Below are 22,436 nucleotides of genomic sequence, written 5' to 3' on the forward strand. Positions count from 1 at the left end.
GCCAGGGGAGAGGCGCCTCTCTCCCCCAGCCCAGGTGCTGCTGTGGGGAGAGAAAGCTGGGGGGAGTCCTCTCTCCCCACCATAGCCCCAGGGAGCCCCACTGCACCCCAAACCCCTCATCCCCAGCCCCACCCCAGAGCCTGCACCCCCAGCTGGAATCCTCACCCCCACGCACCCGAATCCCTCTGCCCCAGCCCTGAGCCCCTCATCTCCGGCCCCATGCCAGAGTCCACACCCCTGCCCCTCTGCCCCCCGCACCTCAACCCTGAGCCCCCTCCCGCACTCCGAATCCCTCGGCCCCACTCTGCCACCTGGATTTTGTTATGTGCACCGTTTGGAGGTGATGTGGGGAAAAATTAGGGGGAACACTGTGGGCCACACCTGACAAAGGTGCCTGCAGTTAGAAATGGCTTGTCTGCATGACACTGATTGCTCACAGCTACTGTTCTCGACAGATATCAGGCAAAGTGTGTGAAATCTTTAAATCTTTAACAAATCTCTCATTAATCCCGGCTAAGTAGATTAAAACCTACTGCAGGCTTTAAAAGGAAGCAAGCTGCTCAGTTGTAGGGCACTGAAAATATAAATGGTGGAAAAACAGTTAAAACAGATTGGCTGACAAATACCAGGAAGTAAGCGGCTTTCATGCAAGTAGTACCTAAGGGGGAACAGAGCAGGATGTTTGTTCCCAGTGCTCGGAGTACTTACGATTCTTCTTGTGGATCAAGTGTGCAGAAGTATATGCGAGGGTGCAGGCTGTTCAAGAATTCTTTCTGTAATACGTTCAGGTGTTGAGGTAGGGCTCAGCTTGATGTTACAGCCGTGAATTTCAGAAAGGCCTGAACATCCCCTCTGTTCCTGTACCTACAGGTCTGTTCAGAGTACGCGGAGCTTTCACCATCTGATTTGTGGGTGCAAGGGGTAGTTAAATACCTACGGACTGTCAAATGCACCCAGCACTGGAAGGGGCTTCTGTAATTGACAAACCAAGCTGAGATTTTGTGGGCTCAAACTCTCAGTAGGATTTGTTCCTGTAACCCTTCTGCCCATCTAAGTTGGCAGCAACAAGGGCCGGGTTCTGTATCTAGGGGTTCCATTTCAATAACACAATGCAAAACCGGCTCGAGCCCCCACCCAGTGACCTGGGACAATTACATACCACCCCCCTGGGTACCTCTAAGAGGCAATACTTCCCCTCTCGCAAGCACGGAGTCTGAGTGTAGCAGAAAATGTTTAATAACATGAGGTAAACGACATTAGCATAAAATTGGAAAAACACCACAAACAGGATTCATAACACAAACCATGAGCAAAACCCACCCCAGCAAATGGGGCTGTGTCCTTTCCCTTTGGTTCTTGAATCCAGCAACCCAAAAATCACCCAGAGTCCCCAAAGTCCAACAGCCCCAAAGTCTCTTGGGTCCAGCAACCACCCAAAGTCCCAAAAGTCCAACAACCCCCAAAGTCTCTGTCCCTGGTCAGTGCAGCCCCAGAGTAAAAGGGAGGGGCACGCAGGGTGTTAAGGGGCACCTTACGTGATCCGAGGCTGGCCAGCCGTCTGTTTCTCCGTGGGGGTTCCGCCGCAGCCTTCACCACAAGCCAGTCCACTTTCCTGCCACCCCACGAACTGCTCCGCTCTACAAGCTGCTCCGCTCACCGACCTGTGAGCCGTTCCAGCCGTCCCCGCAAACAGCTCCGCTCGCCGTTCCTTGGGCCACTCCAACCGGCCCCGCAAGGCTCCACGCCGCTCACTGCTCCTCCAGTCGTCCCCACAAATTGCTCCGCCAGCTGCTGAGCAATATAGCTTCAGGCTCCCCCACTAGTTAACACAGCACTCAGTGATCTCAGCTCTTAATAACATCAGCTCTTTTGTGATTTCAGCTCTTAGCAATTTCAGCTCATAGTATAGTAGGGGAGCCCCAGTGCTGGTGCACCATTGGCCCAAAGTGAATTCAGCTCAGCAGCCTGTAACTAGACTCCTAAGGGAATCAAAGTTAGCTCTGACATTCAACAGTGGAGAGAGGAGGCGGTGCAATTGGTGTTTCAAACCCTCAGAGGGGGCCCATACCATCAGGTACAAATACCTGTCCCCATCCTCTCTCCATTCACTGGGTTTTGTAACCCATGCCCCTTGTCAAGCAAGTGCTACTTAGGTAATGGTGAAGGACTCACTCAGTCCTTCTGTCATACAACAGGTCCACTGGCCTTGATTCACAGAATCAGGGTAACAAAACTTTATTCTTCCTGCCCCAATAATAGAGAAACTGGGGATCCCACACCAGCCAAAGTAACCACTTTCAGTTGCTGTGTTTCGTGCCAGGCGAGTGGGTGTGCCTATGCAAACAAGATCAGCCCCTGGAGTTCTTTTCCACACTCGCCATAATTCGCCACCAGATGTCAGGGTAGAGCTCATCCTGCCTCTGCTTACATTCCAATTATAACCGAAATTATGGATTTATTCATTAAACCTTCTGTTCCTTTTCCAAGTTCAGACAGTTTGTTACAGCTTTTTAAGAAAAAATTCTGAATGGAAATTCTCTAAACATTTTATTTTTACATTTAATAAATTCATGGGAAAAAACCCTCATGGTTCATGTTTTAGAATCCAGCTATGTAGTCTGGGGCATGTTGTCCTTCAGCAACCTCTTTTTTATTTTTATACTCTCCCTCTTTTTTCACCTGTCTGTCTGTGTCCCTGCCCTTTCTCCCACTGTATGTTTGCTGGTCCTTCTCCATTAGTGGGAGAACTAGACCTGTGAATGTTGGCTCTTATATGTCTTAAATCTGCCCAGAGTCCTTAGCCCCGGGATTTCAAAGAAACCACCATGACAGTTGGCAGTGAGAATTCTGGGTTGAGATCTGATGCCCCGGGGTGTCATGTGGCTGAATGAAGATTGCTCATCGGGATTAAAGGTGACAAACAAGGGAGCTGGCAGGTTTGCTGAGCTAAGTGAGAAGGAAGGGAGATCAGGAGACTGTTTGTGGGATGTCACTGGAATTTTGAAGAAGCAATGTTGACTGACTGACTGACTCCTTTCTGCGTGACCATATCCACCTCTGAGCCCAGCTTTGTAGAAGTTGAAGGCTCCTGCAATCCTTTCTTCTGCTGCTTACCTCCTGTGTTCCCAGGAATGCAGAGTCTTCAATGTAAGCTGCCTTAGTTCACAATCTCATGGGTCTGCACCACTCTGGTTGATAGTGTTCAGTCAGTGGGGCCAAAGGTAGTGCTCCTGTTTTGTACCATATGCTCTGAGATAGGCCAGAACAGTGATCTGAATGTGGATGATACAACTAAGCTCTTGATTTGCTGCACGTTTATTTCCTATATGTTAGAGGAAGAGAATCTTATTGAAGGTTATAATCCTGCTATGGCAATTGTTCTGTTAAAAACACTGGCACTTCTAGTTAAACAAAATGACCTTTTCTCCAGCCACATCAAGGAAATGGCTGAAAAATGTTCCTCATACGGTAAATAGTTCTTGTCGTTTGCTTCAGACGATCACAGGATATTGTAGCTAAATGCTGAGATCTGCCCAGCCTGCTCCCCAAATGCTCAGTTTCCTGGCCCTGCAAATTGCCTAAGGGTGCAATAAGTAGGTTAATATTTGCTTTAGGGTTAGCCTGAGGGTTGGCATTCCCAGTAGGCAGAGCCGAGTTCTGTTTGTGGTGGTTGTGTGTGTCTGTGAGCTTATGCACATATGAGCCTGCAAGGTGATTTTCATTTGCTCCCATTTTGTTGTTGTATGTTGTTCCCTTGTCATTTTTACCGCAGCAGTCGTGACAGCTATGTTTGTTACAGACAGGCTCCTACCGACCTACACACACACACACGCTTGTTGATTATTAAATAGTTGCTTTTTTGCTGCAATTTGCTTTTTGTCTCTCCTCTGTGTTCATTAGTTCCTACTATTGTCCTGCCCAATTTCTGACTCCTTGGTTGGGAACAGGCGGTGGGAGCAAGAGACAAGGGGAGAGAAGTGGAGGAAATGCAAACGTGGAATTTGCGTCTCTGACTGCACAGACAACTTTATTACAACAAGAGGAAATGGATGCTGGTGTGTCTTATGCTTCCTAGCCGTAGCCTACATGCTGGACCTGAAACCCCCATTATTTTGCTTAGGGACCCAGAGCCAGCCAGTGCTGTCCCCAAAGTGGGCAGCACCAGCCAGGGGCCCAGGACATGCATCAGATGAGCATATCCCCTAGGCATTATCCACCAGCGAGGGGTCTGTGGAACCCAGAATGTAAGTTAAAGCTCTTTCCTGGAGAATCCCTGTGCCTAGCTCTGTGAAGAGCAGCTTCCTCCACTGGCTATGGGGATGCAAATTGCATCCCCAGCCTGTCTTAACGGGGTGAATCGAGTACCACATATTCCCCTCCTGTGGGAGAGGAAAACTCACCTGTAAATCTCAAGGGGTGTATTAGCTTGACAGTCTGCTGAATCTTCACCTTGGAGAGGAAGGGCTGGCAGCTCTGCAGACAGTACAAGGCGCATGGCTTGCCAAATGCTTTATTGGGCTGAGATCTGTAGGAAAACACCCTACAGCTCCCTGTCCCACAAGAGAGATTCCCTCCATGCTACCTCAAGTCCCCACCACTCCAGCCCCAGTCGCCTGGCACACCATCCTACTGGGCAGCCATTGATTTGCCATTTTGAAACTGCTGTGTGGTCCTTGAGTCCTTCATTTTTCCTGGGCACACTGTCTTCTGAGCACCCACATAGCAGCCACAAAGGAGATGGGGATGACTAGGTGGTGGTGCAGAATGCTACCACCTAGCTGCCTTCCCCCTCCCCCACCTATTCTTGTAGATTTTTTTTTTGTGATTTTGCTCCCCTTTGCACCATGCATCGGATGGGAGCATCTGGGTTCCTGTGTGGACGGTCACGGCCATGTAGCTGCTGTCTCTTTACCATGCCCTACCTACTGAAGACAGTGACTGTGTATACAGGGCTTTTGGTGTCCCCTGCATGGGTCCTACAGCCTTTCTGCACTCTGCCTCACTAGTGTCCTTAGGAAGAGGCTCTGCCAAGCCAGACAGTGGCATGGGGGGGGAGGTAGGGATTGGGGCTAAATCCCAGCCGGGATTCTTCCTGACCTACGCAGTCAGGGGCAGCTGAATGTGAACTTCAAAAGGGCTATTGTCATGAGAGGCCAGCCCTGGGGTTTGCTGACCAGAAGCAGACGCTCCGAGATGTAAGAGCTGCGCTGTTTATGGTGGGTTTTTATTGCTTGCTAGAGTTTAGACTGTTCAGCTGCAGGAAGGAAATGTGGCCAGAGACTTTGTATTTTGTCAGCTGAATCCTGTAAATTAGCAGTAGTTTCTAGAGAGGATGTCTTATTGCTTAACCTGGGCCACCTGTGCACATTCTCTCTGGCTGCTAAGAGTCATGTGTGGAAGTCACAATGACACGTCTCTGATTTCTGTCCTTCCTCTGCCGGGAGTCCCTTTTCACTGGTATTTTCATTTGTTTCAGTGTCACTCCACCACAGCAAATGATGGAGCAAGAAGAACTGAGAGTTCAACTGGCATCTAAAGAGCAGCTTATTCATCAGTTAAACGTCCATCTGAGGGAGGCAAATCACAGCCAGGAAAAGTCAAAAGCAGAGGTAGGTTCTGCCTTGCTTGCAGGCACCATGTCTCTGCTCTGAATGAACCATGCAGGAAGGTGTCTGCACAGGTGTTTCTTGCAACTCAACTGCTTGTAGCACTGCTGGGAAGCCTAGCTCTGTGAATCCTAAAAGAGTCCAGCCCATCACACATGACGACCACTTACGATTGGCATTGGGAAAGGAGTAGCTGGTGAAGGTGAAAGATTCAGATTCCAGGCCACTGATTTACAGTGAGACAAGATGACACGGTGCTGAAAGGATTGCCCAAGTGATGGAGTGACCATAGATTGTGGCTAGTGGTGACTGGGTTGATGGGGGGTTATCACTGAATCTGATCACAGGTAAGGAAAGGAAAGGATCCCCAGAGGCAAGTTAAGAGGAGTCGTAACCACATAGACACTAGCACTATGATTGAAACAGACCCTCACAATTCCCATTGTGAAATCAAGCTAGTCATTTTGAAAGATCTTCCATGGCGGGAACATGAAAACATCTGCTCAGTGCAGAGTGCCAGTCAAAAAGACTAACAATGTTAGGAACCATTAGGAAAGGGATAGATAATAAGATAGAAGATATCATAATGCCACTACATAAATCCATGGTACGCCCACACATTGAATATTGGGTGCAGCTCTGGTCACCCTATCTCATAAAAGATTGATTAGAATTAGAAAAGGTGCAGAGAAGGGCAACAAAAATGATTAGGAGTGTGGAGCAACTTCCATATGAGGAGAGATTAAAAAGACCGAGACCATTCAGCTTAGAAAAGAGACAACTGGGGGGGGAATAATAGAGGTCTGTAAAATCATGAATAGTGTGGAGAAAGTGAATAAGGAAGTGTTATTTCACAAAACTCAAGAACCAGGGGTTACCCAGTGAAATTAATAGGCAGCAGGTTTAAAACAAACACAAGTTCTTCACTCAGTGCACGGTCAACCTGTGAAACTCGTGGCCAGGGGATGTTGTGACAGCTAAAAGTGTAACTGGGTTCAAAAAAGAATTAGATAAGCTCATGGGGGATAGATCCGTCAATGGCTATTAGGCAGGATGCGCAGGGATGGTGTCCCTAGCGTGTTATTGCCAGAAGCTGACAATGGGTGACAGAGGATGGACCACTTGTTGATTACCTGTTCTGTTCATTCCCTCTGGGGCATCTGGCATTGGCCACTGTCGGCAGACAGGATACTGGGCTAGATGGACCTTTGGTCTGACCCAGTATGGCCGTTCTTATGTTCTTATCTGCAATAGGTGCATTGCCCTCATTTGTGAGAGAATGTGTTAGCTAAGATGATCAGGTGATGTAAGATAAGATGTAGCCCCATGCTCTGGGTGTCCCTAAACATCTGACTGCTAGAAGATGGGACTGGATGACCGAGGATGGATCACTCAATAATTGCTCTGTTCTGTTCTCTCCCTCTGAAGCATCTGGCACTGGCCACTGTCGAAAGACAGGATACTGGGCTAGATGGACCATTGGTCTGGCCCAGTCTGGCCATTCTTATGTTCTTACTTTCTTATACATCCTTAAATATGCATATAGCTAACTACCAAGCAGTGATGGCCCGGTATCAGTTTGAATTGTGGGAGAAGATGGCTCTTTGCACAAGCATCTACCAGAGGACTAAAGGAAGTTGACATCATCCATTATTAATGAAGGCCAAAATATAGCCAGACATGCCCTTAGGGCATCATTTGCCATATCTGATGCTGTCTCTAGATCACTGGCAACAGCAATAACTCTATGTAGACATGCTTGGCTACGTTCCTCTTCTCTCCAACCGGGTCAGGGCCAAAATAGAAGATTTACCCTTCGACGGAGATGGTTTATTTAGTGTTAAGACTGATGACACATTGGTAAGCTGAAGGAGATTCTGTTACAGCTAGGTCTCAAGGACTCATGCTAGCTTACAGAAGAACTTGTACCCCAGTGTTCAGATATCACAGACAGCACATACCACCTTCTTCATCCACTTCTTATCAGAAGAGGCAAAAGTACCATCAGCAGCACTATCAGCAACAAACATTCTCAGATACATGACAGGAAGAAACACTTCAAACTTCATATGAGGACAAAGAATCCCTCAGCCACATCTGCTTTACCACATGCCAAGCCTCAGGTTTGACCTGTTAGTTGAGACCTTCAAACCAATTTTAGTAAATCAATTTGGGAGCCCTCTGTCCAAATTTTACAATTCTTGGACAACTATCATCTTGGACTGAAAGGGTTTTAGATAGAGTAAAAGAAGGTTTTAGTGTCCCATTCAGATCACTCTCTTTGTACAAATCCCTCCCTCCCTCCCTCTTCAGGGACCCCTCCCACAGGAGCGTGTTATGGATAGAAGTACAAGCTCTTCTGAGCATGGTTGCTATAAAATAAGTTCCCTTGGCTGTCAGAAACAAAAGATTCTACTCCCATTCTTTTCTAATCGCCAAAGAGAAGGGAGACCTCAGACTGATTTTAGATCTCTGGGATCTAAACAAATATATCAGGAAGTTTCCATTCAGGATGCTTTCCTGGGATCTAATTTTTCTGCTCTAGATTGGTTTGCTGCTCTTGAACTCAGAGGCATATTTCCACATTCCCATTAGACCATCCCACCAAAAGTACTTATGCTTTGTCCTTCTTTATACCTCTTTCAATGCAGAGTCCTACCTTTCAGTCTCTCCACTTCGCCCAGAGTATTTACAAATGTTTAGCTCCAGTAGTGGCACATCTAAGAAAGCAAGGTTCTTCTGTATTCCCGTATTTAGATGATTGGTTGCTGAAGGACCAATCCAAAGAAGAATTAGAGGCAGCCATTCAGAACATTTATTCTCTATTTGGAACCCTGGGTCTCATCATAAACAAACAAAAATCACTTCTCATTCCTTTCATAGGGGAGTCCTTTGACTCTGTCAAAGGAAGGGCCTTTCTGCTGGAGGAGAGGGGTTTGAAAATAGCAGATTCCCTGCCTTCATTGATGACACCCAGTTCATATGGCAGGGCTTTTTCTGAAGCCACTGGGACTAATGGCATCGATGACATTTGTAACACCTATGCCAGACTCAGAATGAGGCCTCTTCAGCACTGAGTCCTGAAGAATTTCTATCCCAGTATGGCCAGCATGCTGAAGAGGATTACAGTACCGCCCGAAACTCTTCATTCTCTTACACAGTAGTTACATCCGCAGAATGTGCCCAAGGAAGTATTCAACCCATCTCAGCCAAAGTTCATAGTAACCATGGATGCATCCAAGGTAGGCATATCTTTACACTCAGGTAGTAAAGGGTCTTTGGAGCCTCAAAGAATCCCGGTTACACATAAATGTATTGGAGCTACGGGCAATCCATTTGGCCCACAAAATGTTTCTCCTGCAGATACGCAATAAAGTTATCCAGGTTGCCACAAACAACATGGCTGAAGTTTATTACGTGAACAAACAAGGAAGGACTTATTTGACCCACCTGTTCAACATAGCAATAGAGGTATGGGATTGGTGCATACAGTACAACATTTACCTGATTGCCTTACGTATTGTAGAAGAACACAACAAGTTAGCAGATTGCCTCAGCAGAGAATTGTCACAAATGCACAGATGGCCCCCAAAGAATTCATTAATTCAGGATATCTTCAAACATCGGTGATTCTTGACTGCAGACCTGTTTGCCACCACACTCAATGCAAAATGCCCTCTTTTCTGCTTAGAAGCAGGAGTGGACAGTCAATCTTTGATAGACACATTTCTCCCCAACTGGGGAATGGATCTCATGTATGCATTTCCCCCATTCCCTTTAATTCCCAAAGTTCTAAACAAACTAAAGCAAGATTCTGCCAGGATGACTATAATCACTCTAGCGTGGCTGAGACAACAATGGTATGCCGACCTACTCCACTTATCCCATGTCAATTACAGGACTCTGCCATTATTGATGGACCTATTTTCACAGCCACAGGGGAAAGTGCTCCACCCAGATCTCAAATTGTTACCTCTAACAGCTTGGGTAAAAGGACTTGGATGGGAATAGAGCGCTCATGCTCCACTGAGGTTCAGTGAATGTTATTAATGCTAGGAAACGCTCTGCTATAAAGTGTTATGACTTCAAATGGAAAAGATTCATGATATGGGCAGAAAATGGAATTGTTGATCCAGTTTCAGCCCCCATTCAGATGGTCTTAGAATATCTGTTACCCTTAGAGGGTCTATTGTTATCACCTGTTAGCGTACACTTAGTGGCTATTTCATCATACATACACATATTAGGGACAAACCCGTTTTCTCACATGACCTAGTGGAGAGATTTTTGAAGGGTCTGCTGAACCTTTATCCATTCACCAGAGACCTTGTCCCCTTGGAATTTGAATTTAGCACTGACTCAAATGAGGCCTTTTGAGCTATTATGAAATTGCTATTATAAAAGCTGGTTTTAAGGAAAGGTGAAATAGGGAGCAATCATTTCCGGTATATGAATTGGTGATTCATAGATTCATAGATTCTAGGACTGGAAGGGACCTCGAGAGGTCATCGAGTCTAGTCCCCTGCCCGCATGGCAGGACCAAATACTGTCTAGACCATCCCTGATAGACATTTATCTAACCTACTCTTAAATATCTCCAGAGATGGAGATTCCACAACCTCCCTAGGCAATTTATTCCAGTGTTTAACCACCCTGACAGTTAGGAACTTTTTCCTAATGTCCATCTGCATGCACTAATGGCAGATTTCCACCCCCCCCTATTCTGTTTTCCATCGGACAAGGTAGTCCTTAGGCCACATCCTAAATTAATTCCAAAAATTGTTTCCGATTTCCATGTAAATCAGTATATAAATGTACCTGTATTTTTTCCAAACCTCATATAAGTAAGGGAGATGCTAGATTACAGTCTTTAAATGCAAAAAGAGTACAGTCATGTTTCCTGGATAGAACTCAGGACTTTAGCTGTTCTCCTAAGTTGTTTATCTCTTATACCAGCTATTCAAAGGGTAGGACCATTTCAGCGCAATCATTATCTAGATGGGTCAGACTTTGTATAGAGGAGTGCTATAGGGCAGCTTTGCTTTCCCCTCCAGGTCCCGTTAGAGCTCAGAGTATCAGGGAATGGCTGCATCTCCAACAGTTTTCAAGCACATTCCCATTATTGACATTTGCAAGGCCTCTTTGTCTCGCTTCCGTATTGAGGTACTGCTCACCAAACGTCCCAAGAAAGGGAGGATGCAGAGGGCACTCGAACAAATGAGGGTTACTTGCTTGTAACTGGAGTTCTTTGAGACACACTCTGCACATTCACACTCCCCGCCTGCCTTCCATGCTTTTGCAGAATCCTAATTGTATCATTACTCGGTATTTCCTATTAGCATTTTGAAGGAACTGAGGTGGCAACAGTGCCAATGCTCCTTCTATGGCCACGCCCCTGACTGGCACCAGCACTGGGCACAGGAGGGAAGGGATGAGATGCCTCTAAAAGGCACTGCTCTAGAAGGTTCCACTGTCCTAGCTGCACCAGGCTGGCGCATCCTAAGGGTGGGAATATGCAGAGGGTATTTGAAGAAGAACTCCAGGTACAAGTAACCTCCATTTTCGAATCTTGTTGATGACCTTTATGGGGCCAATATGTTTTCATGTGATGGAATTGCTGGGTTTTAATTTGCCTTTTTTTTTTTTTTTAAACTAGGATGTTTGTGCAACTTTACTTTGTCCCCGTTGTGTGTATGAATCACGATAGTCTTTAATTACACCATCATGTACTATTTTTTCCACAGGATACCTGCTCCAGTCAGTGCACAGGGTAGACAGCGCTCTGGGAAAGAATCAGGGTAGTGCAGTTAATGATGCTGATTTCTGTAGAATGCTGCCTTGTTTGTTGCAGAAGTTGGAAGGTGTGAAGTGAATGAGGGAAGGGATTGCAAGAGGGTCTCATGGTTTAGGCAGTTGAATGTCAGCCTCTGCCACATAGTACCTGTATGATTTTGGGCAAGTCACTTAAATCACATTTTTCACAGTTGCCCATTAATTGTGTGTTCCTCATTTTCTAGACTGCCCAACTTGAAACACCTGAAGTCCGATTTGCAGAAGTATTGAGCACTCACAATTGCAACCGAAGTCAATGGGCGCCGTGCTTTGAACATAAAAAGTGCTATAAAGTGAAATATTAGGCACTAGATGTCTCAAATTGAACACCTAAAATTAGTGGAAGCTTATGACAATTTTGGTCTTAATTTCTCTCTGCCTCTATTTCCCATCTGTAAAATGGGAATAATTATACCCCTTTTCCCTCACAGGGGTGTTGTGAAGATAAATTGATTGATTGATGTTTGTGAAGCACTCAGATATTATAGCAATGAGCACTTGTGATGGGATGTACTTAGAGTTACCACCTTTGAAATGCAAAAAAACCAGCACTCCCCCCTCCCGACAAGGCAAGCCCACCGCAACCCCAACCACAAGGTAACTCTGCAGCTCCCCTCTTTCAACAGCCACGTATAGTATCTAGAGAGAGAACACGTCTAGATAAGATTGATGATAAACGGACGTTTGTATTATCAGCATGTTTTGCCAGCCAGTCTTTGTAGTCTGTTTTGTTTAGCCAATTGCCACTGAATGTGCAGTTTCTGATGCGAGCTTTTTTTTTTTCGGGAGTGTAGTAGGATCACTTGCACCATCAACCTGATCTTCGATCATTTAATACGCCTCACACACCTCCTCACTCTCGCATGCCTCAAACCCTCTCTCGCACATGCGCACACGATGGTGGGCAGGCAGCTGCTGTATTTTCAACCGTTTTGATCTGTCATCACTGAAACTGGGAAGTCAGAACACTACAGCATCTTTAGCTGGACACAGAAACTTTTGTCATTCGCTATCCCTGTGTATTGTGACGATAATGAAAATCTTTAGACCCACGTGAAAAACCTCAGCAAATTAAATTATTTTTCTGGCAACTAGCAAATCCATAAAAAAAAACTGACCAGGCCAGTCAAATACCAGCTGGGTTATAACCCTAGGAGTACTGGGGCCTTTGAGGCCCCCTGCTGGAGGCCTCATGGACCTACCAAACCCTGCCCCAGAAAAGGAGCAGTGAAAGTGGGTCCTTCAATCCTGCCTAGAAGGGCTGCAGGGAAGCAGCCAATCAGAGCGCAGCAGACTCAGTTAAAAGGAGCTGCAGGGCCTGAGCAGGTCAGTTGCTGGCTGGGACCAGAAGGGTGAGGAAGGAGTGGAAGGCTGTGAAATTCCACAGGTAAAAAGACTGGGGAGAAATCCTGCTCAAGCGGGAACAGGACTGGGAAGCTCTCCGGGTGCAGGGACTTGAGAAATTAAAAAGGGGGCAGAGACTGTTACAAGCTCTCTAGGCAAAGAGGCCTGGGAGAGACCCTGAGAAATCAGGACAGGGATGGAGCAACTCTTCCAGCAAGGAGGCCTGGGAGAGACCCTGCTCAAACAGGGAACAGACAGAATAGCCAAGCAGTTGATGGGACAGAGTGGGAAGCAGCCCAGGTAGAGTGACCAGATAGCAACTGTGAAAAATAGGGACAGGATGGGGGGTAATAGGTGCCTATATAAGACAGCCCTGAAATTTGGGACTGTCTCTATAAAATTGGGACATCTGGTCACCCTAAGCCCAGGCAGTGCAGTAGCAGCAGCTATTAAAGCAGCCTATGGCTATTTGCAGGGTCCCTAGGTTGGGATCCAGAGTAGTGGGTGGGCCCGAGTCCCCCCCCACCTGCCCCTGGGGACGTGACCTACGCCCCACAAAGGTGATAAGACTCAGCACTAAACGTGCAAGAAAAGGGCTAGAATTTAAACAGAGAGAGCGCCAACCATTTGTTGGACTGTTACCCCAGAAGGGGCAACAGCCAACGGGGGGGTGCCCATGAGATGTGAGTGTGCCCCATCACAGCACCACAGAAAATCACATGAGGAAATTAATAACTCTGTATTCTGTGCAGGGTTTGGATGGTGTGTAATAAATAAGGCTGGAGCCACACATTGAATGATGAGAATAAAAAGAATAATGAATAGTCACCCATTCTCTGAGCATTATCGATCCTGTACACTCAGAGACAGGGGTCCTGTGGAAAAATAGTATATGATCATGTAATTAAAGACTGTATCATAATGCATATGCACCAGGGGACCAAATTAAGGTCACATGGGCAACCTTAATGCTGGCATTTGCAAACTTTTTGTGTGCTTGACTTTGCAACCTTAGTGTTCTTTTAAAATAGCTCTGTTGTATGTAATATTTTTTAAATGAAGGAATTACATCTGTTCTCATGAATGTTTTCATTCTCACTCCGGCTAATGAAAATTGCACTGGTCAGGCATTCTTTGAAAGCCTTTCTCAATAGTTAATGTTAATAGAGACACCAGAGCATTCTCTCGGCTATTAATCTGAAGATAATAACAGGCCCATTTCTTAAGTACACACAGAAGAAGGAGAAGAAGAAATACTGGCTATGACACAAAATGAATTGTCTTCCTCCATGCCCTTGTAACCTAGGGCATGTAGTGCAGGCTGGCAGCCATTGCGTTACAGATTTAAAAGTGCTGGAATCTCTCAGTTCCGTAGCACGTTGCCTGATGGATTGGTGAGTAATGTACTTAAGGAGTGCATTACTAAGCCCCAGACTAATGGCTAGCTGTTGCCCATGGCTCTCGCTACAGATCATTCATTGTGCTAGTCATAAGCTCTCTGCCAGTTTGTGTTCTGGCACTCACGCTGCCTGTGCTGAACACCACCTGTCGTCCTGCTTGACCCCAGGAAAGTATTTCCCAAGTTTTCTCATGATTGATAGTAGAAAACAGGAGGCTACGGTGCAATGGAGCCTTTCTTCTCACATGCTCTTCTGGAGACTATGGTAGAGGATGGGACATAAACCTGTCACCAGCTATTTCCAGGATATATTCACGCTACTTGCTGGGAAATTTGTATCCACCAAATTTCCTCTTCCAAGGAGAATGAAGTTCCAGAAGACAATGAAAAATCTGAGGGAAAGGGACATCATATATGGTGTATCTGAAAATATAATTTCTGAGAGAAGAACTAGCCTCTCTCTCTCTCTCTGATGGCTTATCAACTAATTACATGCTCCAGTGCAGCCTGGTAGAAATGCCTAAATACAGGCACCAGCATATGCCTCTTGAGTGAGAGAACTACAGTATATGTATAGCCAAACCTGATGAAGAATACCTGCCTCAATTTCTGGGTTGAATTTTGTTGGATCAAACAGATGTTATGTGTTCGAACCTTGGATGTTCTGAATGAGTAACCCATAGACAATATCTTCCTGGGTATTGACCCCCGTCTAGTTTTCTTTTCTTTTCTTTTTCTTTTCTTTTTAAAAACTGTAATGCCAGCGAGGCTCCCGAGTGACAGCATAGGAGATGTAGTCCTCTGTTCCTCCCCCAAGAGTATACAAGCTTCCTCACGCTGCCCTGCCATGTAGTCTCAACCTGATGTGGAAGAGAGATATTCAGTGTGAAAGCATCTTGCATTTCCATGGCTTATGACATCCTCGGTGCATTAGGGCATGTCTACACAACCCGCAGCAGCGAACCTCAAGAGACGGGTTAGCAGGACTCATGCTAGGACTCTAAAAACAGCCATGTTGGCAGCACTTTGACGCTGCAGCTTGGGCTCTGATGCCTAGGGAGGTAGGAGGCTTCTGAGCCGGAGTTGCAATTTCCAAGTGTGCTGTGTGAATGGCTGTTTTTAGAGCGCTAGCGCGAGCCCCATTATCCCATGTCTGTCAGCCCAGGCTGGGAAACTCCCTGCTGCAGGCTGTGTAGACATGCCCTGAGTGTATCAGCAAGCATGCCAGTCAGTGCTGCTGGTGGGGTTGAGAGTCCAGCTGGACTGAGACCCCTCCCTACTCATTTCACATAGGCCATTGAACGGCCTTCAGAGGGTAGCAGCTTTCAGTCATTACCAGTTTGAACTGGAGACCTGGAGGTAAAAAGCTGTAATATCTCATTTCCAGTCACCTGAGCCATCCAGTGCCCCTGTTGGCCTCTGTCACAGGCCTTGCTGAGCCAGAAACTTTAACTCTTGCTCTGCTGTCCTGTGCTCTCGGGCTGTGTAATCATACAGTACGTTTTTATAAAGCTAAACCTTTGAACTTTAATTTCTTCCTGCCCAGCCTATGGAGGGAAGAAAAGCCTACCTTCTAAAGAATTCCTCCCAGAGGGAGGGTCACTTGTTTGTCTACTATTAAAACTGCATTAGGGAACCAAAATGGTGTAAACAATGTAAATGCATAAAAATCCTACAATATATAACAAGTTATAGGACTAGAGACCTCCCTGACTGATCAAGAAATGTTTTATTCCACTCATAGAAATATTTTACATTTCAAGGGGGTAATTCTAATTACCTTAAAGTGTTTTGGGTTCCTAAGTATAATTCAATGGTAAGAGAAGGTTTTCTTTTCAGTGAGGGCTATTTTCTTTGTGTTCTTCTACAGATATACTAAGTATAGCTTTTTATTGCCCTGAGCAGAAAGCAAACCCTGGTTCTTTTCAACCTTCACATTAATTGTGCAACCAAAAGTCTCGTAGCACTTTGCACATAGAAACCAGGTGAGGGATGTGGAGAGTTAGACCAAAAGAAACACACCATTAAAATGAAAATTCCAAGTATGTATTGTCAATCAGATTATTTGCATGCTCTTTTGGAACATGCTTCCGGTAATAGAGTCATCACTCTGTTATTTCTCCTGACCGCTCTTTCTGTCTCTCTGTTTTCCTATACAAAATCCGACAGTGGCTTATATTTAACTGAGAATATTCTTTGCTTGCTTCCCTGTCTTCTTGCTTGAGTTTTCTTTCTTTAACAAGCACAACAGCATGCTGCTGTATCTTCAAAGAGGAAATTAATTCCGTCCGCAAAAGGGTCAAGTGCTAGAAAGTGCATAGCAATGCAGTTTGCATGGCAGGATACAGAAGATATGATGCTAATAAGATTCTAAGATGAGAACAGCAGACTGGCTCTAGGGATTCAGATGAAGGGTTCTGTAAATTTTAAAAGAAATGGTCTCCAAAAACTAATGATGTCTGCTTTCCAATTCATTAGTAATGTGGAGCGGGGAGATGGGAGTGAGAAGCGGGCCATGCTTTGAAATATCAAAATGTAACGAGGATGAAAACAGTGAGAGCTCATCTCATTGGGGTCATAAAGCTGGGAGAAGGAGGCAGGCTGTAGGGAAATGTAGTCTGTGTCGAGGGGGAAGGGAATTGTACCATGGTAGGCTGTATGTATATTTACGTGCAGTCACTGTACCAGTGTAGATACAAGGTTCTTATGCTGAAAAAGTGTTGCAATATTTATAAGACTTTTTTCCATTTTTCTGTTTAAGATTACTTATTGTACAGAGTGTCTGAAGGATTCTAAAAACACAAGTGAATTGTCTTAGCATATTTACAAACGGCTCTTGGTAAACCTTGCCCTTCACCTTTTTGCATTGTGTGCACGAAACTGAGTAACAAGAACCTGAACCTTGTTTGTAGTTAATAGTGGGAGAAAAACCCTCAGGCAAAGCCTAATGAACCAAGAGCAATTCTGAGCTCTCCTCTGTAATATCTGCAGACTGTGCCTTTCCAAGAGCTGCCTGGACACATCGTGTGACCTTGCTGCTTTACATCATTAAAATTTCCCATTACTGGGATAGTGTTTGCATGGAGGTGCTGTTGTGCAGATATTATGCCGGAGTCTCTCTCCTGCATGCAGAGTTTGTAGCTGACAGAAAAAATGTCTCTCTGCTTGAACAGTTTCAGAGCTGGGAGGTGTGCAGCAGAAGAGGTTAGCTGTGGCTTTTATTTTGACAAAGCTATTACATTTTGCAGAGTGCGGTTAAGGTTTTCCTCCTATCTTATTTTATCTATGTGATATTTTCTGATCTGCCCTCTAGCCCTCCGTGACGACTGGTGAGTTCTGGGGGGAGCAGACGGTGCCTCAGAGCCTCGCCATCATCACTAGTGCTTTCAAGCCAATGGACAGACTGAGTGGCTCAGTAGTGCTCAGCCGCGTAGAGCCCTTCCCGGGGCAGTGGCTCAGAAGGGCAGGCCCTGGTGTGCCAGATCTGAGGCCTGCACAGTCACGGCTACTGTTCTGAGACTGACAGCCTCGGGAATCGAAGTGCAGTGAGGTGTGCCTGCCACATCCACTCTGCTGGCCTCACTAGTCCTAGACACTCAGCTCAAGCTTTGGTTTGACTCCGACAGGACGTTTCTTCACCCCCAGTGAAACTGGGTGATCTGTTTGCTCTACTGTACTTCACTGAAGCTTCTGCTGCTCTTGAGGTTTATTCTTAAAGTGTCCAGATCCCATAACTCAATTGTGTGATTAGTTTTGTGTGATTTTTGGTCATGTCATCTCAGCACCAAGCCCTACTCCAGATAATGAATCTTTCTTCTTGGAAAAGATCAGGTTTCAAATCCAGGTATAACAGGCTGGCAGTGGGTGCCTGTAACGCTCCCACCCTATGGGCTGTGTTTTCTTAGTGGGAAAGGTTTCAATGGGTCCTGCTGATTTACTGAGGTGGGTGAGACACTGCTTTACCTGGATATCAGAGAATGGGAGTGGTCTTCTGAGAAGATAGGACCTGGGGTCTGTGGAGAAAGCTTGGGTGAATTTTTGTTACCATTACATCCGAAGCCCAGGAAGTGAGGGAGCTTAAACTGTGTTTGCAGAGCAGTTGGGAAAGGTACCTGCTCATATGGTGGTTATGAAAGCCAGAAACGGCCAGCAGCAGGTCCGGCTCTTAGGCGGGGGGCCAGGGGCTCCGCGTGCTGCCCCCACCCCAAGCACTGGCTCCACACTCCTGGGGGGGGGTGCCTGCGGGTGAGAACTGTGCAGAGCCACTTGCGCACCTCCGCCTAGGAGTCGGACCTGCTGCTGGCCACTTCTGGGGCGCAACGCGGTCCGAGGTGCCAGGACAGACAGGATGCCTGCCTTAGCACCCCCGCTGCACCGCTGACCGGGAGCCACCCAAGGTAAGCCCTTGCCCCCCCAAACCCAGAGCCTTTTCCTGCACCCCAAATTCCTCATCCCCAGAGTCCTGACCCCCTCCTGCATCCCTGCCCCAGCCCAGAGCCCCCTCCCACACCTTTAACCCCACAGCCCTCGCCCCCGTACCCCAACCCTCTGCCCCAGCCCTGAGCCCCTCCCACACCCCAAACCCCTCATCCCCAGCTACGTTGTGTCGTGGGCATCAACAGTTTTCTTCAACTGGGTCAAAAAAAGTCTTCAACAGAAAAAAAGTTTGAAAACCACTGCTCCAGATGACCCTAAAGCAAGCCCTGGCATCTGACTTCACTCATAGAATATGGCTTTTGTTGTTTTTTCCATCAGTTTCCCTGTTTCCAGTTAACATAATCAATCCTTCTTTATGGACTTTTCTATGAATTGTGAGGATGATATCGCCATGTGTGTCAAAGCCTGCATTCTTTCAGCTTCTCTCCTAAGTTAAATGCTTCCTTGGAGAGAGGAGATGGGGGAATTTATTTCCCCAGGAAACCTCAAGACAGATGCAGCAACAATTTGCTTTGAGGTTCAGTGGAGTTCCTGCTTGTTACCCAGTTTTTCAGCTGGATGACTGAGGCCCAAGGATATTAGACTGACTTGCCTAAGGTCATACAGTGAGTCAGTGGAGCATACAGGAGCATGGCTGCCTGGCTATTCTATACAGTAAACCTGTGTGTATCCTCACTCTCTTGGGCCATATGTAAACATATGAAAAAAACAGCAAAAATTTTGATCCCCTTTTCGTCCATGAGCTTGACCAAGACTGAATTTGCAGCTGTAGTTTGATGTGTCAAGCTCCCCTTATTCTCCTGATGAGAAAATTGGGTTGTGTATTACTTTCTGATTTGCAGCAATTTGCTGCTGGACAGTTGTTTCCAAACTTCTAATGCTGGTTGAGTCTAAAAGGTGAAAAAGCAGTAGTATCTGCTGGAGAAGCCAGACAGGGGTTTCTGGAGACCAGTTGAAGTTGGCAATGAAAAGGGACTAAAATTGGATGAAAGGGTTGCAATGTTACAGCAGAAGAATCTTTTTATATTTGGCTGAAGAGGCAGAATGAACTTCTTATCCCCATAAAGCACATCTGTTGCTTGCTGCAGCACTGTACTAGTATGCTCTTGGATGATTTGCGCACAGTTTCATGAAGCATAGATAGGGACCTAGTAGCAGGGGTGCTGGTGCCAAAGCACCTAATTAGCCCCTGCTGGGTCAGCTCCAATCAAGGGAAGCAGATTGGGGTTGATGGAAAAGGCCTGATGCCAGCCTGAGGATTGGCAACACCTGCTGGCCTGACAAGCCAAGGGCTATAAAGGCTGGGAGGGAGCCAGAAGGCAGGGGGCAGCCAGGGAGAAGTAAGTCAGGGAGGGAGCTGGAGGCCTCCTATCTGAAGGCTGACTCTGCCTGTAAGGGGGGTAACCAAACCTGTAACGCTTGCATATAGATGGACACGGGTGGTGGGACAACGTTAAGTAAATAAAGACAAGAGTGTTGCACAACCCTGAGGCCTCTCCGAGCCTTATTAAGGAGGGCAAACGAGCCAGGAAGAGGGACGGGTCGTGGAACCCTGTTACAGACTGACTTTCCACTCTGATACACAAGCATAACTCTGACTCTAGTGTGAAACTGGTGTAATGGAGTGGAGATCGGGGCCACAGGGATCATCAGTGAGGCTGATCTTGGAATGGACACAGCATTCCAGTAGGAATGGTAAGCCATCCCGCGACGGCCCAACTAATATTAGTGCATATGTAATAAATACATAAAGTGTATGTGTATATATTTACATATAGTGTATATGTAAATATAGTGTATATTAGTGTATAAAATGTTTTCGAAAAGACAAACAGAGGGGTGTAGGAAGTTGCAATTTCTAAGCACAAAGACCTCTGATGTTATGAGTGTGAAGTTAGTATATAGGTGTGCAAATGACAAATAATTGTGCTCCAGAAACAAAGGTTTAAGTGGCGCTTATGACTGCAAAGAGAATCTTCATCATTTGAACCGATAAAATATTATCTGAAACAATAGCTCTCATAAGTGTAAACTGCCCCGTTCATTGAAGTGAATAGTTGACTCTGAAACCTAATGTGATTATAGGATTTCAGCATTAACTCTTTTGTTGCTAATGCCTTTAACAGAAACTTCAAGCGCTAATGTGCTTTCTGTACCATTGTTGAATATACCATTATTAATGAATGCACAAGTGGGAAAATAAAGATGGAAAAAAGTTCAAAATATAAAATAGAGAGATAACACTTTTCCCTCCCCTTTTTGATTCATATATGTTTAAGAGCTTAGGTGGACATCACACACTTTTGCTATTCAGTAGCCTTGGGGTCAACAGTGGAGTCTGAAAAGTCATGCAGGTAGACCTGCACACAATGAGCAGCCATTCAGTAGCCAGACTCGAACAGCTTAATGGGACTAAATCAGGGGGCCCAGATAATCTTCATCCAAGAATATTAAAGGAACTGGCACATGAAATTGCAAGTCCGTTAGCAAGAATTTTTAATGAATCAGTAAAGTCAGGGGTTGTACCGTACGACTGGAGAATCGCTAACATAGTTCCGATTTTTAAGAAAGGGAAAAAAAGTGATCCGAGTAACTATAGGCCTGTTAGTTTGACATCTGTAGTATGCAAAGTCTTGGAAAAAATTTTGAAGAAGAAAGTAGTTAAGGACATTGAGGTCAATGGTAATTGGGACAAAATACAACATGGTTTTACAAAAGGTAGATTGTGCCAAACCAACCTGATCTCCTTCTTTGAGAAGGTAACCGAATTCTTAGACAAAGGAAACGCAGTGGATCTAATTTACCTTGATTTCAGTAAGGCATTTGATACAGTTCCACATGGGGAATTATTCGCTAAATTGGAAATGGAAAGATGGGGATCAATATGAAAATTGAAATGTGGATAAGGAACTGGTTAAAGGGGAGACTACAACGGGTCATACTGAAAGGTGAACTGTCAGGCTGGAAGGAGGTTACTAATGGAGTTCCTCAGGGACTGGTTTTGGGACCAATCTTATTTAATCTTTTTATTACTGACCTTGGCACAAAAAGTGGGAATGTGCTAATAAAGTTTGCGGATGACACAAAGCTGAGAGGTATTGCTAATACAGAGAAGGACCGGGATATCATACAGGAAGATCTGGATGACCTTGTAAACTGGAGTAATAGTAATAGGATGAAATTTAATAGTGAAAAGTGCGAGGTCATGCATTTAGGGATTAATAACAAGAATTTTGGTTATAAATTGGGGACACATCAATTGGAAGTAACAGAGGAGGAGAAGGACCTCGGAGTATTGGTTGATCACAGGATGACTATGAGCTGCCAATGTGATATGGCCGCTAAAAAAAGCTAATGCGGTCTTGGGATGCATCAGGCGAGGTATTTCCAGTAAAGATAAGGAGGTGTTAGTACCGTTATACAAGGCACTGGTGAGACCTCATCTGGAATATTGTGTGCAGTTCTGGTCTTCTATGTTTAAGGGCTGGTCTTCACCCAGCCGCTAGTTCGGCGGCTGGGGATCGAAGTTCCGGGTTCGACTTATCGCGTCTGGTCTGGACGTGATAAGTCGAACCAGGAAGTGCTCGCCGTTGACTGCGGTACTCCAGCTCAGCGAGAGGAGTACCGCGGAGTCGACGGGGAGCCTGCCTGCCGCGTGTGGACCGCGTCTGAACCGCAGTAAGTTCGAACTAAGGTATGTACCTTAGTTCGAATTGGGGGGTTAGTGTAGACCAGGCCTAAGAAGGATGAATTCAAACTGGAACAGGTATAGAGAAGGGCTACTAGGATGATCCGAGGAATGGAAAACCTGCCTTATG

The 22,436-nt window shown here is 45.8% G+C and overlaps 1 protein-coding gene across 1 annotated transcript in view; it reads left to right on the forward strand.

Moving 5' to 3' along the window:
* LOC112106282 (centrosome-associated protein CEP250-like) overlaps window positions 1–22,436 on the forward strand; it is a 218,602-nt gene that overhangs the window by 71,227 nt on the left and 124,939 nt on the right. The window contains exon 3 of the mRNA XM_029914173.1: window positions 5,477–5,609. Within this exon, the coding sequence (XP_029770033.1) occupies window positions 5,477–5,609 (133 nt within the window). The remainder of the gene's footprint in view (window positions 1–5,476; window positions 5,610–22,436) is intronic.

The sequence above is a fragment of the Terrapene carolina genome, unplaced genomic scaffold, assembly GCF_002925995.2.
Source record: "Terrapene carolina triunguis isolate 2854851 unplaced genomic scaffold, T_m_triunguis-2.0 Scaffold32922, whole genome shotgun sequence".
Classification (NCBI taxonomy): Eukaryota; Metazoa; Chordata; order Testudines; family Emydidae; genus Terrapene; species Terrapene triunguis.